Below are 17,291 nucleotides of genomic sequence, written 5' to 3'. Positions count from 1 at the left end.
AGTATACATCGCTATCATCGATACTCAAAACCTCATTACCGCTAATTTTAATCGCGATTTTCTTAACGATAGCACGACCTATGTTCTGAACGGGCTCCCTGTTAATGTCTGCAGAAGTCAAACCAAACGTAAATGCTAATCGGACAGTTCCCGGAACTAACACATCGTGTGCGCCGAGATTAGGAAAGCGAACCTGAAGCGTTTGATTCTGATCGATGGTACTAGGATTATTAGTTATAGTTACAGACTGACGAATTGCTTTGACCCCTAATGGATCTCGAAGTCTACGTTGTGGGTTTAACTTGCGTCCGTATTGGGAAGACATTGTTATATTGAAAACATGTACCCTATGTTTAATATAAAAATGGCTAATTTTGAACATAATGACTTTGATCTAAGTACCTTTGATGACTTTGATGACTTTGATAACCAGAATCCAATCGAAGATACTGATGAAACCAACTTTGGTGGCACGAATCTTAACGATGAACTTTTACAAACGTCCGTCAATGATTATTACGATGCATTAAAAGATGATAAAAATTATGTTACCCCAATAGGTCGTGACTAACCAAGTTTGAGATAGATAGTAAAGGAATATTGCGACTGCGTGGCGCTCCGGATATTGATCTTATGCATTCTCGTACTCGTAAGCCCCTAGCCTTGTCTACGATAGCCACTAAACACGGCATCAGCACTGTTCGTGATAAATTAGGTTTTGTGGACTACCGACGACCAAAACTTTCCGCGAAGACTACTAAGGTTCTTAGGACTGTGCGGGAAGAACTCGGTAACACAGATAATTTGGAAGCTTCCTCGATGGTGGCCTCGAACGGACTCGGAGAAATCTTGACCACAATTGATGATCCACAGTTGCAGGTATCACCATCCTTGGAGTTCAGTATTAGGGAATTACGAGGTCTTGACAAGGAAATGCGAACAATGCGGGGAGAACTCATCAATAATATAGCCAAGCTATCTAAACTCGACAAGGATACAGCTAAAGAGAAAACAAAACTTGATCAGGCGGGCGATAATGAGTTCAATAGACGCCGCGTAGCAGAAATATTGCGTAACTTAGAAGACGAAAGATCGGCCCGCCTCGAGGCTGCTTCCAGTAATAGAGAGGCACTTCGTTCGCAAATCAGTCATATTCGAGAAACTATCGATGAAGTCCTCAACGATGACACTACACTGGCCGATAAAATTAAAACATTGTTCAGAGAACAGGGAATAACAATTGCCAGTATTTTAACCGCGTTGGGATTTATTATATCGACTTTGACTCTCGCGTTAACAGGTGGCACAGGTGGTGGTACAGGTGGTGGCGGATCACCTCCTAGTGATAAAAATGGTATTAAAGAGTGGATAAAAAAGCATTTAAAAGCATTAGGTTCAGCACTGGGAAAGCTCGCTGAAAAAGCCGCACTTCCTGGTATAATAGGGAGTATAGTTTCCTGGCTATTGAATTTATTAGCAAAGACCACCACTTGGCTTAGTCAAAACTTGTGGGGGTTGATTGTAGCAATTGCAGGGCTGTTGTACGTATTCGCTAAGAACTATTTAACCAAATCAGTTCGCTAACCAAATCATGAGTAAACCAGCCGCGACTCCACCTAATACAAGCGCTGTTTTTTCATCGATATGTTGTTGATTTTGAGCCTCAATATGCGGTGGCACTTGTGCGTCAGTAGATGGTTGTGCATTAAAAGATGTTTTTGCGATAGTTGGTGTTTGCGGCTTGACTATTCCCTTTTCGCCTGTGATTGTTTGCGTTATTAATTCAACGTTAATATCTGAATTTATACCTGGTTTTTGTTTATCGGTAGCAATAACAATTTTATTATTATAACCTATCACTTGACCGATCTTAAGTTCCATATTACTTGGAGACATGTATAGTCCCGGCGCATAAACGTAGTCCACTTTGGACTGAGCGTACTGTAATGCATCTTGAAAACGCTTTATAGATCATGGTATGTCAACTGGTGAATTAATGGCGTCCTCCACGTTTGCGACAAACTGTTTTTGCGCATCGAACGCCGCCCCAGTACCGATAATGGACGTTCGTGTTTGTGATTGTGCTCCGAGAATTGCCCACACATAAGTTCTTATGGATTCATTAATTCTTACAAATCCTGGGTTAGTAAAATTATTTTCTGTTTTATCATTAAGAAATTCATTCCAAGCGTCATCGTTCAGTTGTACAAATTTTTTAACAATATATATTAACCCACTCTTAAAACTCATAAGATCTCCTCTCCAATCGTTACTCGAAAGTTCCCAGCCTTTATACCAATGACCGGTTTTATGCCAATGATCATATATTCTTGCGTAAAATTTGCTGTCCTTCCGCAACTTACCAAAATAAACATGAGGTTTATTAAGTTCTCTATATACATAATCGCTTTCTTCTTTGACGGATATATTTTCCTCTGTGTAAGGAACTCCTAGACCATGGTTTGCTCCTTTAATACGCCAATCTTTACTCGTAGAAACATTAAATTCCTGACAAATACGCTCATACGCGGACCTATCATAATTATTATTTGTGGAATTCCACACTCGATCCTGCGGTAATGGAGCACTAATTTCTTTAAGTATACGTCTAATCTGATAATACACGTGAAATAATATAACAGACTTATTTAGCATATATCCTGGAGCATTAACAGATACGCCACCTCCCGTTGTGGCACACCATACGGCAAAGTTTAACTGATTCTGCCAAAATTGCATCGGATTGTGAAACCAATCGTGGATCATTTTATCGCTAGTTGCCGTGACCCTGTACTTTTCAAAGATATCGGGTAATTTAACGAAAAAATCATCACCATAGGAATTTACCATAATCGATAGATTAGTAATCTGTGTCGATTTCATATTTAAGTTATGATATAGTATCATTGTATATTTAATATGTATGTTACACTCCCGGGAATAACAAATGGTCAGTCTATTGAACTGCTTCATACCATCGATAACTCGGATGGACAACTTGAAGTAGCTCTATGCGATGTAGCGTATTACCCATGGTGGACCAATATAAATGCTTCAAGAGGTAATAATAGGATGATTATACCATGTGAAACCAGCAGGGATATGAGAAAATACATTACTATACCTGATGGGTATTACAGCGTATGCTCACTCAATGATGAAATTTTTAAGCCTAATGGAGTTAGTATCACACAAAATGAGGCGACTGGGACAGTGAAAATATTCACTGGAGAAACAGGTATAATTATTGAAGAGGACTTAGCAATTACACTTGGACAGTTAGTAACATTACCACCCAACAAACCAGTGACTGTATATGCATTACCCGATTTAGTTCCCTATAAAGAGTTGTGCATCCATCTTGATCAAATAAGCACGACAGATAATATTCAACTAGAAAGTCCTTCAACTCTACTCAGATGTGTTCCAGTGAAAAATGAAAAATACAATAGAAGTAGAACGGAATCTTTCTCGTCATTACAATATAAAAAATTGAAGCGTTGTATTATTTCAGACCTCAAAATTTCTGTATTAGATGTAAAACACCAACCTGTACATATAGGATACTTAAGTGTAACACTCCATATTAAAAATAATGGTTGATGCATCAGGCCCTGGAACGCTCAGACAATGTAATACAATTGCGCTTTCCGATCTCGGAGACACAGAAGGATTTGATAAACCCGGTAACAATGGTAAGTTATACGCTTTACACTTACATGATAATGTATACAAGCGGAAAGAAGTCACATTCACGGGTAATCTAGAAGATTTAAGCGATGTCGACGTTAGTAGACTCATTAAAAACACTTCGTACAATATCATTCTCAACGGTGAGAATAAATGGACTATGGTCGAAGCAAACATCGAGTGGCTACTGAATATCGTCATTACCCCACCTTATGTGATGATGGGTAAGGGACATAATTTCACCAAGATGATAAATAGTGGCATCGTACTCGCGGCTTATATCCCATCAAAACGAAAAAGTGTGTTAGTCACTCCCCTGCCAGAAAACCCAGGGCATATGTTATATAGTCGTCCGGCAATCCAAAACGTTAGTTTAAATTTGGTTACTGAATTCGATGATATTAAACAGAACTTGAGTGCAATACCTTATATTTCTACTCTTATTATTGAAGCCTTGTTCGGAGATGCACCGGAAAATGCCTTCGAAATATTACCAGGTCTATCGATTAAATGGCTAAAGAAACACCAACGTCGACGTTGCAGTATTATTCATATCGGAGCATCACCTGTTGCAACCCTCGAGGGGGTCCAAATTATTAAAAGTGACAGCATTTCTCTTTCTAAGATATTCTTGCCGTATAATATACATTTGATAAGGTTGATGTATAGTCTCAAAACATTTAAGCAAGACCAATTAAAGACTATTATATGATCGTAATATACACTATGAGTTTATATCCAGCGCTCGATGAAGCATTTGAAAAGATGGATACTGTTGATGGATTTCGATTACATCAAATAAGCGACATAAAACATCGAATAGAGAAGGATAGTACGATAGTATTCGGATACTCGCCGAAGCAAAGTTGAACAGCATTGAGGATCATATTTCGACAGCAATGGTCGATTGTAAGATATCCGAGGATGAGTTTCGTTTAGTGTTGTCGGAGCTCACCAAATACAATGAAATGAAGCAGGAGATTCGATCAAAATCTCATAAGACCAGTGGTATTAGCGAAGACGAGAAAAAAAAGTTCATAGAACAGGGGAGACAACAAGCGCGTCAATTATTCCGTGCCAAAACCAAAGAACTGGTTGGAGATTAAAAATAGATTGCTTACTATCGTTTGATCACATTTAGACAAATGCTTACATACATATATATAATAATGGAGATCGAAAAAGCTATTAAATGGAGAGAATTACCACAAGGTTTTTATTATATCAGTGATGTCAACCAACCAAATACGGTTATCAATTGTTTCTTATCAATTTACAAGAAGAGTGTAATTATATAGTCTGGTCTCCTAGTAAAATGAACGAAGAACTTAATAAAAATGTTGAATATCGCTTTATCGATAAAAATAATAAAGAATATTTTTATTACCATTTAGGCTCATCTAAAGCAATGATTGGCCCCAGGTATTGGTGAGCTAGAGTCAATTTAACTTAATCTTATGACTATCATTGAATTGCATAGTCATTTACACATAAAAAATTCCCTCTGTAGTGGTGGTATAGGTATATGAATCCGGCTCCAGTGAAGTTGCGGCAGAACCCCCATTACCTATAAAAATTTATATCATAGAAGCATTGATAGGTTTGAAAATGGCTCCAAGTGGTGGTGAGCTAGAGCCATTTTCATTACAATTTAGTTTAATCCAGGGGTCCGGAAAATTTAAAATCCCAATCGGACATTTGCATTTAGGCCACGCCCCCTTCAAATAGCGTATTTTAGTACGACTTTTCACACACATTACAAGTTTAAGTATTCATAATATGATGAATTATGAATTGTTTCAATTTAAATTGTTTAATTCACCGGACAATTAATAACAAATAATATCATTTTAGATTTACATGGAAAACATACGTTTGTTTCTGTTATAATAACGGTCTGTTAACGTAGTGAACGGTCTAATTAATATTCATGAGTCATATTCATGAGTCTGCTCAAGTGTACGCGTTGTAACATTTGGATCGAGACTATTATCCCATATTTGGTTATCACGTGACCTCACGGGAAAAGTTTTTTTTAAACTAAAGATTTTCTTAAAAACAAGACAGATAATTTAATCACAAATACTAAAATATCGTTGATAGCAATAGTTATTTGAATACTTTTTTCATCTGTACTTAATTATTGACCATAAAAAAATTGGATATATCGATCGTCCGAGAAAGCAAAATGGCGGTCAATCAAGATTCAATATACGACTAGCTACTGAAAACAATAAAATCTGCAAATCCTCATTGTATGTCAACCAAGTGAAAGTCGTTAGCCACGACTTACTAAATGATCGTCCAGACTTTGAGGGTTTGGCAGATCCGCTCGACTGATCTGCATCGGTCGACTGGCTGTCGTCACGCTTTCGCTTCTTGTCTGAGGTTACGTATCGTAGCATTGTGAGGATAATGAGGTACATCGATGATGCAAGGTATTAATGTACAGTTGTAAACACCTTTCACTCAAATTAACAAGATGTTCTCAGTAATTAATCCTCGATTAATCAGTGTCAACTCAGTTTATTGCCTATTACAGTGATTGACCGATTGGACTATCATGTAGGTACGATGTATTTTCAGCAATCAAAACAAACAAAGCTTGTCAGTGTAGTTAATCTTCATTGTGTTGCAACTGCAGACAGAAACTGCTCAGTCCTAACTGTTGATCATGTCCGGTCAAAATTTAAGAATGTCCGGACAATACTTTTTAAAATGTCCGGTAAGCAATATTTTAAAACGGACATTTGAGATTCCCAATCGGACATGTCCGGCGCATATGACGGTTTCCGGACCCCTGGTTTAATCTCATGACTATCGTTGAATCGCATAGTCATTTACACATAAAAACTTCCATCTGTAGTAGCAGTATAGGTATATAAATCTGGCTCCAGTGGAGTTGCGGCAGAACCTCCATTACCTATACTACTCCATGTGCCTCATCCAACACTGCCTTCTCACCATGTGCCTCACCCAACACTGCCTTCTCACCATGTGCCTCAACCAACACTGCCTTCTCACCATGTGCTCCGCCCACAACTGCCTTCTCACCATGTGCCCAATCCAACACTGCTTTCTCACCATGTGCTCCACCCACAACTGCCTTCTCACCATGTGCCCCGCCCAACACTGCCTTCTCACCATGTGCTCCACCGAACACTGCCTTCTCACCATGTGCCTCACCCAACACTGCCTTCTCACCATGTGCCTCACCCAACACTGCCTTCTCACCATGTGCCTCACCCAACACTGCCTTCTCACCATGTGCCCCACCCTACACTGCCTTCTCACCCTGACCATTACCATTTCTGCATACCATGTGTCCCAGCCTGACATTAGCATCTCTACATACCAAGTGTCCTGGTCTGACATTAGCATCTCTACATACCATGTGTCCCAGCCTGACATTAGCATCGCTACATACCATGTGTCCTGGACTGACGTTACAATCTCTACATACCATGTGTCCCAGCCTGACATTACCATCTCTACATACCATGTGTCCCAGCCTGACATTACCATCTTTACATACCATGTGTCCCAGCCTGACATTACCATCTCTACATACCATGTGTCCCAGCCTGACATTAGCATCTCTACATACCATGTGTCCCAGCCTGACATTACCATCTATACATACCATGTGTCCCAGCCTGACATTACCATCTCTACATACCATGTGTCCCAGCCTGACATTAGCATCTCTACATACCATGTGTCCTGGACTGACATTAGCATCGCTACATACCATGTGTCCCAGCCTGACATTAGCATCTTTACATACCATGTGTCCCAGCCTGACATTAGCATCTCTACATACCATGTGTCCTGGACTGACATAAGCATCTCTACAAACCATGTGTCCCAGCCTGACATTACCATCTCTACATACCATGTGTCCCAGCCTGACATTAGCATCTCTACATACCATGTGTCCCAGCCTGACATTAGCATCTCTACATACCATGTGTCCTGGACTGACATTAGCATCGCTACATACCATGTGTCCCAGCCTGACATTAGCATCTATACATACCATGTGTCCCAGCCTGACATTAGCATCTCTACATACCATGTGTCCCAGCCTGACATTACCATCTTTACATACCATGTGTCCCAGCCTGACATTAGCATCTCTACATACCATGTGTCCTGGACTGACATTAGCATCTCTACATACCATGTGTCCTGGACTGACATAAGCATCTCTACATACCATGTGTCCTGGACTGACATTAGCATCTATACATACCATGTGTCCTGGACTGACATTAGCATCTCTACATACCATGTGTCCTGGACTGACGTTAGCATCTATACATACCATGTGTCCCAGCCTGACATTAGCATCTCTACATACCATGTGTCCCAGCCTGACATTAGCATCTCTACATACCATGTGTCCCAGCCTGACATTACCATCTCTACATACCATGTGTCCCAGCCTGACATTAGCATCTCTACATACCATGTGTCCCAGCCTGACATTACCATCTCTACAAACCATGTGTCCCAGCCTGACATTACCATCTATACATACCATGTGTCCCAGCCTGACATTACCATCTCTACATACCATGTGTCCCAGCCTGACATTACCATCTATACATACCATGTGTCCTGGTCTGACACCATCTCTACATACCATGTGTCCCAGCCTGACATTAGCATCATGACTGAACTCCTCCACCAGTGAGTGGTAATGAGTTGAGAAGAGTGTACGACAATTGACACCCTTGGACAACTCCTGCACGACAGAGCAGGCAATGGCAGTGCCATCGTATGTTGCTGTGCCTCGACCTGTGTAAAGACAAATACATAGTTACAGACACATTGCCACAAGGCTGTGGAGCTCACATGAAGTTTTTGGATATCATAAGAGATCAGAAAGGGCAAACAAGGAAAAGCAATATCAATAAAAGTGGTCTCTATGCAACAGACACCCTCACAACATGTTCAGTAAATTAAACAATAGTATATCCTTAACTGGACATTTTTGGGGTCAAAATTACACATTCATCTTGACTGCCATCAGACTGTTTGTTTATTTCAGAATTAGCATTCACTTTGTGTGAGTTCATACTCTAATGAACTCGCACAAAGTGAAAATCAATTCTTATAGTTTTTTTGTGTCACTATTTTTACCTCAAAGGACATAGACCTTGATCTATACACAATTATATTTAGTATGTGTGACTTAATGTTCATACTGACAGCCATACAACAACCAGCTGTATCGCGGAATAAAATAGTTCCTCAAAACAAAAGGTGACATGAGTTTATGTATGCTCAACAGGGACAACTTTTGTAGTATCTGTAAAGAAATGTGCTCAAATAATATCCTCATTAGATGAGAAAGGTCTCTTAAGAACTACCTAAGTGAGTCAGTCACAATGACAGCACATCATAATATATTTACATCAAGTACAAGATGTCAAAATGACAGACACGATAAACGATAGAGTTGTTAATGACCTGTTTTAGTCATCATTGATCAACTGGCCGATCACTGAAAGGTGATAAAAGATGGGTCAAATAGACACTAAGGTAAATTCATAGATTGTTGTAGGCTGTCACTGTCAGCCTCATCACGGATCGAGTTGATACTACGATAGTTTGGAAGTGCATTTCTTCAATTTGTTCATTAGGAGGGGTCGTAGCAAGGATATTCGTGAACAATCATGCAGTCAAATTCTCTGATGTTTCTTAATGTTTACTGAAATGCTGAGTTCAAGATTAAAGGATCTAAATGTTCAGAAATGACGCTTCTGTATGTATTCATTCTAAGGAATTCCCAGGGGTTTCCCCAGGAATGTGGAAGTAGTCCATCAGGGTTTACGTCGTTTCAAGAACGCGGTCGCGCGAAAAAACGTATGAACGTCAATTTTAGCAGTCATATGACCGACCTCTCGTCCAATGGAAAAGCTGTTTATCGTGTAAACTTCAAATTAAAAAATTATTTGTTGTTTAACGCCACACTCAGCAATATTCCAGTTATATTATGGCGGTCTGTAAATTGGCGGACAAGACAATCCAGTGATTGATATCATGAGCATTGATCGACGCAATACAGATACGAGATATGCATCAACCAAGTCTGTGAGCCTGACCACCTGATCCCATTAGTCGCCTCTTACGACAAGCATAGATGCCACTTATGACAAGGATGGGTTGCTGAAGACGCATTCTAGCCCGGATCTTCATGGGTGGCTATTGCACTGGGCAGGCAAAGTGGAACATGAAGGTCAAAGGTGAAGGTCATTCCACATCCAACCAATAATATGTGTTCCTCTGTCATTAAAGCACCGGAAACAGAATATCTATATCATACATCTCAATTCACTTTCACCACATAATTAACTTGCATTAAATGTGCTGCTCACCTAGCTCATCCATGAGGACAAGAGAGTGCTTGCTGGCATGTTGTAAGATGGCTGATGTCTCACTCAGTTCAACAAAGAACGTGCTCTCACCTAAATCAATACAGAAAGTTATAGTACAGATAAAGTTAAAAAGTTAATATTTGTTGTTTATTAACACATACCGTATATGACCGCGGATAAGCCGACCCCGTAGATAAGCCGAGGTGTTAACTTGACCATTGAAATACGAAAGAAAATGATATGACCCGCAGATAAGCCGAACCAGCAATTGAAAGGCAAAAAACACTGCGAAGTCGGACTGCAAGACATGTGCCGGTACTCGCAGATATTCAAAAATATAAGATGAAAAACGTTGTAATTATATTGAAAAAGTCATTATTATTTCTAATAAAGATTTAACAAACCAGTCATCCACTTTCATAAAGTGGAAAGCTGTTTCTCGTGGGTTTTTTTAATCTCATAATGATCGTTATATGTTGCCATCAACAACGAAGCGCCATTTTGTGAATCGGTGTATATAGAATTATGAACCCGTGAGAAAATATATCGGCTAGAGCGAAGACTCGCAGTTTGAATTCAGCATCGTAAGCATGGCGTTTTTGTTTCAAACTCATGATGAGAATGTCAGTCAGTAAAAATACCAACTTTTATAACCCCCTTTATACCACTATTGTATGTTAATCCAATTGAATTAAATAAACTATCATACTATGAACACATTGAATGACCATCACTTACTCACAGGCTTCTCCAGTTTATTAAACTAATCTCTTGAAAACAAAGGAATAAAGCCCCTACTCCCAACACGATACCAATCGGCCCCTTATTATCAATGCTCATTTCCTTGTGTACCGTGTTGCTTTTTAAACAACAGGAAGCAATCACAGTGGTCACCGTTTGTGACGTCACAGGAAACAGCTGATCACATGTTTTTGCAAATGGCGAACGGAATAACTCGACGATACAGTTGTTTATTTGCCTCTTTCAATAAAGGTAGACACTTGTTCACTATCAATTTATGAACTTTGCAAAATGTACGTAATAGCTATTGGCGATTTCATCTGGGGATTATATATTATAGCTGTGAATTACATATATTGTTACATGTAAAGATCGCGGAGTTTAGAAGAACGATAAACTTTGAACATTCAATTGAAAACTTATTATCGGAAGTAGTAACATGCATAACATTTTTTTAATAATGACAACATTGGTGTATAATAATAACTTTATTGATAATTTATAACAATAATGGCTCTAGTCATGGCAACTTCCAAACTTTCGGGAAGTTGTAATCTATCGGACCGTCATTCAGGCGATGTTTCTGACAGATCACGATCTGAAAAATACTATCATGAAAGCGTATCCCGTGGATAAGCCGACCCCTTTCTACAGAATCTTTTTTTCTGGTCCTCAAAATTCGGCTTATACGCGGTCATATACGGTATGCATCTTTGATATTCGCACAGTTGATTGGTGGGTGGGTGGGTGGGTGCGTGCGTGCGTGCGCTATTACAGCGGCCTGAACACTGCAATATACTGTAAAGCTTGAAATTAATGTGTCTCCAAATTAATAGGACTGCTGATCACTAGCCAATATTGTGACTCAATATCAGTGCGACTCCCTCCACCCCATCCCCAGTGGAATGATACATATCCCACCTTAATCCAATCAAACACCAAATAGCGCCACTTTTTACCACTGAGTAAAGCCGTCTGTAAGGCTAAAAAAAAAATCTTGGTTCTCAGGCACCGCCACATCCTCATAAAGTTCGCCGCACGTTTTGTTTTTATATCCATTTTTAAAAAAATATAAAAATAAATTTCCTTAAATGTTCCGCATCTCGAACACACGACCTCAACTGTGAAATGCTACAATACTTAAAAACAATGCGATCTAATATAACATGCAGTTACTTCCCTTCTCATGCGCACTGCTTTACTGCGCATCTCGTGTGTTATGGTCATGGCGGCAGTAGGAGTTTGTGTGCTTGCTGTTTGCAAATTTAGTCAATGAAAATTAAATTTGCGATACAACATCACTAGACATGGTGATGTTATTTGTGTACTGTATGAGGGACAATGTTTCATACGCAGAGGTTATTTGTCTCGTAAAATAAGCGGGTAATCGATGCTAATTTATACACCCCGGCTATAAAGCGAATCTGAATAAAGCACATCACTAGTGCATACAAAATCTCTACATTTGCAATAAAATGTGTTTGTCTTCCGCAGAAAAAAAATTACATCATAGCCCTTCAGCAAATTCAGGGAAATGGAACAGATTATATCAATTAAACCATAAAATACTCAACCCTGTGTATAAGACGACCCCAAGCCCTCCTAATTCTAGTTATGAAAAACACGTGTGTCACTATCAACAGGCGAACCCATTCAACAGAGTGTGTCACTATCAACAGGCGAACCCATTCAACAGGGTGTGTCACTATCAACAGGCGAACCCATTCCACAGAGTGTATCACTATCAACAAGCAAACCCATTTAACAGTATGTCACTGTCAACAGGCAAACCCATTCCACAGAGTGTGTCACTATCGACAGGTGAACCCATTCCACAGAGTGTATCTCTTACCATGCATCTGCTTGCGAACCCATTCCACAGAGTGCGTCACTTACCATGCATCTGCTGGCGGACCCATTCCACAGAGTGTATCACTTACCATGCATCTGCTGGCGAACCCATTCCACAGAGTGTGTCACTATCTACAGGCGAACCCATTCCACAGAGTGCGTCACTTACCATGCATCTGCTGGCGAACCCATTCCACAGAGTGTGTCACTATCTACAGGCGAACCCATTCCACAGAGTGCGTCACTTACCATGCATCTGCTGGCGGACCCATTACACAGAGTGTATCACTTACCATGCATCTGCAGGCGAACCCATTCCACAGAGTGTATCACTTACCATGCATCTGCTGGCGAACCCATTCCACAGAGTGTGTCACTATCTACAGGCGAACCCATTCCACAGAGTGCGTCACTTACCATGCATCTGCTGGCGAACCCATTCCACAGAGTGTGTCACTATCTACAGGCGAACCCATTCCACAGAGTGTATCACTTACCATGCATCTGCTTGCGAACCCATTCCACAGAGTGTGTCACTATCTACAGGCGAACCCATTCCACAGAGTGTATCACTTACCATGCATCTGCTTGCGAACCCATTCCACAGAGTGTGTCACTATCTACAGGCGAACCCATTCCACAGAGTGTATCACTTACCATGCATCTGCTTGCGAACCCATTCCACAGAGTGTGTCACTATCTACAGGCGAACCCATTCCACAGAGTGTATCACTTACCATGCATCTGCTTGCGAACCCATTCCACAGAGTGTGTCACTATCTACAGGCGAACCCATTCCACAGAGTGTGTCACTATCTACAGGCGAACCCATTCCACAGAGTGTATCACTTACCATGCATCTGCTTGCGAACCCATTCCACAGAGTGTGTCACTATCTACAGGCGAACCCATTCCACAGAGTGTATCACTTACCATGCATCTGCTTGCGAACCCATTCCACAGAGTGTGTCACTATCTACAGGCGAACCCATTCCACAGAGTGTGTCACTATCTACAGGCGAACCCATTCCACAGAGTGTATCACTTACCATGCATCTGCTTGCGCACCCATTCCACAGAGTGCGTCACTTACCATGAATCTGCTTGCGAACCCATTCCACAGAGTGCGTCACTTACCATGCATCTGCTGGCGAACCCATTCCACAGAGTGTGTCACTATCAACAGGAGAACCCATTCCAGAGGGTGTGTCACTATCAACAGGCGAACCCATTCAACAGAGTGTGTCACTATCAACAGGCGAACCCATTCAACAGGGTGTGTCACTATCAACAGGCGAACCCATTCCACAGAGTGTGTCACTGTCAACAGGCAACCCATTCCACATAGTGTGTCACTATCAACAGGCGAACCCATTCAACAGAGTGTGTCACTATCAACAGGCGAACCCATTTAAGAGAGTGTCACTATCAACAGGCGAACCCATTCCACAGAGTGTATCACTTTCAACAGGCGAACCCATTCCACAGGGTGTGTCACTATCTACAGGCAAACCCATTCCACAGGCCGTGTCACTATCAACAGGTGAACCCATTCAACAGTGTGTGTCACTATCAACAGGCGAACCCATTCCACAGTGTGTCACTATCAACAGGCAAACCCATTCCACAGAGTGTGTCACTTTCAACAGGCGAACCCATTCCACAGGGTGTGTCACTATCTACAGGCAAACCCATTCCACAGGCCGTGTCACTATCAACAGGTGAACCCATTCAACAGTGTGTGTCACTATCAACAGGCGAACCCATTCCACAGAGTGTGTCACTTACCATGCATCTGCTGAAGAACCCATTCCACAGAGTGTGTCACTATCAACAGGCGAACCCATTCCACAGGCTGTGTCACTATCAACAGGTGAACCCATTCCAGAGGGTGTGTCACTATCAACAGGCGAACCCATTCAACAGAGTGTGTCACTATCAACAGGCGAACCCATTCAACAGGGTCTGTCACCATCAACAGGCGAACCCATTCCACAGAGTGTGTCACTGTCAACAGGCAAACCCATTCCACAGAGTGTGTCACTTTCAACAGGCGAACCCATTCCACAGGGTGTGTCACTATCTACAGGCAAACCCATTCAACAGAGTGTGTCACTTACCATGCATCTGCGGGCGAACCCATTCCACAGAGTGTGTCACTTACCATGAATCTGCTGGCGAACCCATTCCACAGAGTGTATCACTTACCATTCAACTGCTGGCGGATGATGAGATGAGATTTTGCAAATTTTCAGAGATATTTCGTCTTTACACAGTGGAAACTGTATTTGATTTTCAGTACTTGTGACTTGAATAATGTTACAAGATTATATGGATATATCCTTGTCTACGACAATATCGATAGTCTACTTTAGAAGAAATTACACTAATATTTATGTATTTCTGTTCATTATCAACTACAGTGATCGCTCGCTATTGGGCTCTTCGATAAAGCGCTACCTCGGTTACTACGTGCGGTATCGCATGGCTCCCAAAATTTATGTACACTTTTAATACTGAGAGTTTTACACAGCCGTGATTGTATTGTTGTTCGTTGTTCATTTGCACAGAACGCTTCTCATTGCAAAATCAACTGTTTATCGCTGAATGGAGTTCTAATAATCTGTTTGAAAACATCCGCAGCAAGTCCCGGAAATACGATTGTTCTGCTAGTTAACTTTTCACACTATACATTCTTTGATCTTAGAAGCGCATGCATGCAATAAAAGAGAACCACAAGCGAAGTTTATTTTCTTAATTAGTGGGCAATCCAATTGAGGCGACACTGTCAACTCACATGTAGTTGCTGTCACAACACGGCGGTCATTCCTTTTGATTCGGATCAAGTAACCGTATCAAACCAATTAATCTGGCTTGAATGTGTACCCCGGTATCTATATTTGCATGAGTGTGTATGAATGCGCATAGTGCTGGTCAAAACTCTTGTTTTCCGTATTTTAAGCAAAATGACCAATGAATGCCACTGAATCACTCTGTACTTGTGTAATGAATTGTGATTGGCTCTTCACTCATAGCGTCTGTTACTACCATTATCGATCGATATTTTCATGTAAGTAGACTACATTCACAATGAATGTGACAGTTAAGGCTTGTAAATAATAACAAACGGCGAAAACATAATGGATATATATTTTTACACTATGAACGGTAAACAACTTGTTTCATTGCAATGTGCGAGACAAGGCAAAGATCGTGATATTGGCCGAGCGCGCTCCCCCGTCTCGGCCTCGGTTAAACGGCTCATCGTCTATAACGCCCACCAATTATTTGGACCCCATTGGTAGCGTTGTAGCGAGGGACCACTGTATATAAGGAATCATTTGTGAGGACAATCATAGATCGTTTTAGGAGGCATGTTCATTTCATTGGCATGCAGGAGACAACAATCTGCAGTTATCAAATTTCGACAATGTGTGTTTTGATCACAGGAACTCGTTATTGGGTATTAAATAAAAATATATACCCCCTACTTACAAATAGGGGGTATATATTTTTATTTACTGACCAATAACGAGTTCCTGTGGTTTAGATCGTAACTTAACATATTATAGTCAAATTGATGAAATGAAATAGCGACCTTTTGTTGGCAAAAAATACATTCCAGTGTTTTCGTCAATTTTGCTGTCTTATTTCCATCTGTGGTGTGTCTCTGACTGTATCAAATTAAATCTTATCAATATGGACTTTTCATTTAATTAGTGACAGTTTAGTATAAGACGATTATTGCTCCAGGTTCGCCTTTTTGTTTAATTAGCACCAAGTCATTTATTTTCCGCAGAAGGCGGCATGTTTGCCATGTGCAGCAGCCAGAAACGTCACCGGAAGTTGAAAACACTGTTGACATTCACAATGTTATGAATTACATTTGAATGATTAAGTCACAGCTTTCAAATTTTATGTACAACTCTGGAAGTAAACGTCTAAAAAATCTAAATCCAACTTGCTGTTTGGCCACTAGAAATAGTTAAAAAATTTCTCTTGATTTCTGCATGGACGCACATACATGTACGTCTTTGATTTCTGCTAGGATTTAAGTACTTAAAAATACTTTTATTGACTTGGTGTTGTACATTACGGAATAGGATTTTCGTGCGCTACCAAAGTGTATTTATTGTAAAAGCAAAACCTTGTTTTGCCAATCAGCTCCATGGAGTGATACTGGAATCGGTTTTGCACTTTAGGAGATAGTATATAGTGTTGTGAGTATGCAAATTGCTGTTTCGATTGACAATTTTTATGATTGAATAAACTAACGTATAAGTTTTTATTGACATTTTTAGGTACGGTAGACAATTTTATTCAAGCAATACGACATTTTCGATATTGAAAACTTGAATAAATGTTGATGTGATATCTATGACAAGCATGCGAGAATATCGCAGAATCGCGGCAGATTCGGAAACCATCCAGACTTTCAGATGCTTAACGTCTTAAACAACCTCTTGCTGCCCCGGGAAACCGTCAAGGATTGCTCCCTTGCATGCCTGGACTTAAGCTTACTCATGGACAAATTTGTTTTAGCACTAGGTTTTTTGGTCTCGTCCTATTTGGACATTTGGAATGAGACGATACCAGAGTAGTAGAATTCCAAGCTGCCAGTAA

General features: G+C 40.5%; 1 protein-coding gene across 1 annotated transcript in view; it reads right to left on the bottom strand.

Moving 5' to 3' along the window:
- The window catches only part of LOC124136458 (DNA mismatch repair protein Msh6-like), a 141,619-nt gene that overhangs the window by 25,408 nt on the left and 98,920 nt on the right, over nt 1-17,291 (bottom strand). The window contains exons 31-32 of the mRNA XM_046502374.2: nt 10,077-10,166; nt 8,339-8,493 (exon numbers count right to left, since the gene is read on the bottom strand). Coding sequence (XP_046358330.1) covers nt 8,339-8,493; nt 10,077-10,166 — 245 coding nt within the window. The remainder of the gene's footprint in view (nt 1-8,338; nt 8,494-10,076; nt 10,167-17,291) is intronic.

This window comes from Haliotis rufescens, unplaced genomic scaffold (assembly GCF_023055435.1).
Source record: "Haliotis rufescens isolate VD_foot unplaced genomic scaffold, xgHalRufe1.0.p SCAF_1, whole genome shotgun sequence".
Lineage (NCBI taxonomy): Eukaryota > Metazoa > Mollusca > Gastropoda > Lepetellida > Haliotidae > Haliotis > Haliotis rufescens.
Note: the sequence above shows the minus strand (reverse complement) of the source record. Positions and strands in the feature narration are given on the sequence as shown.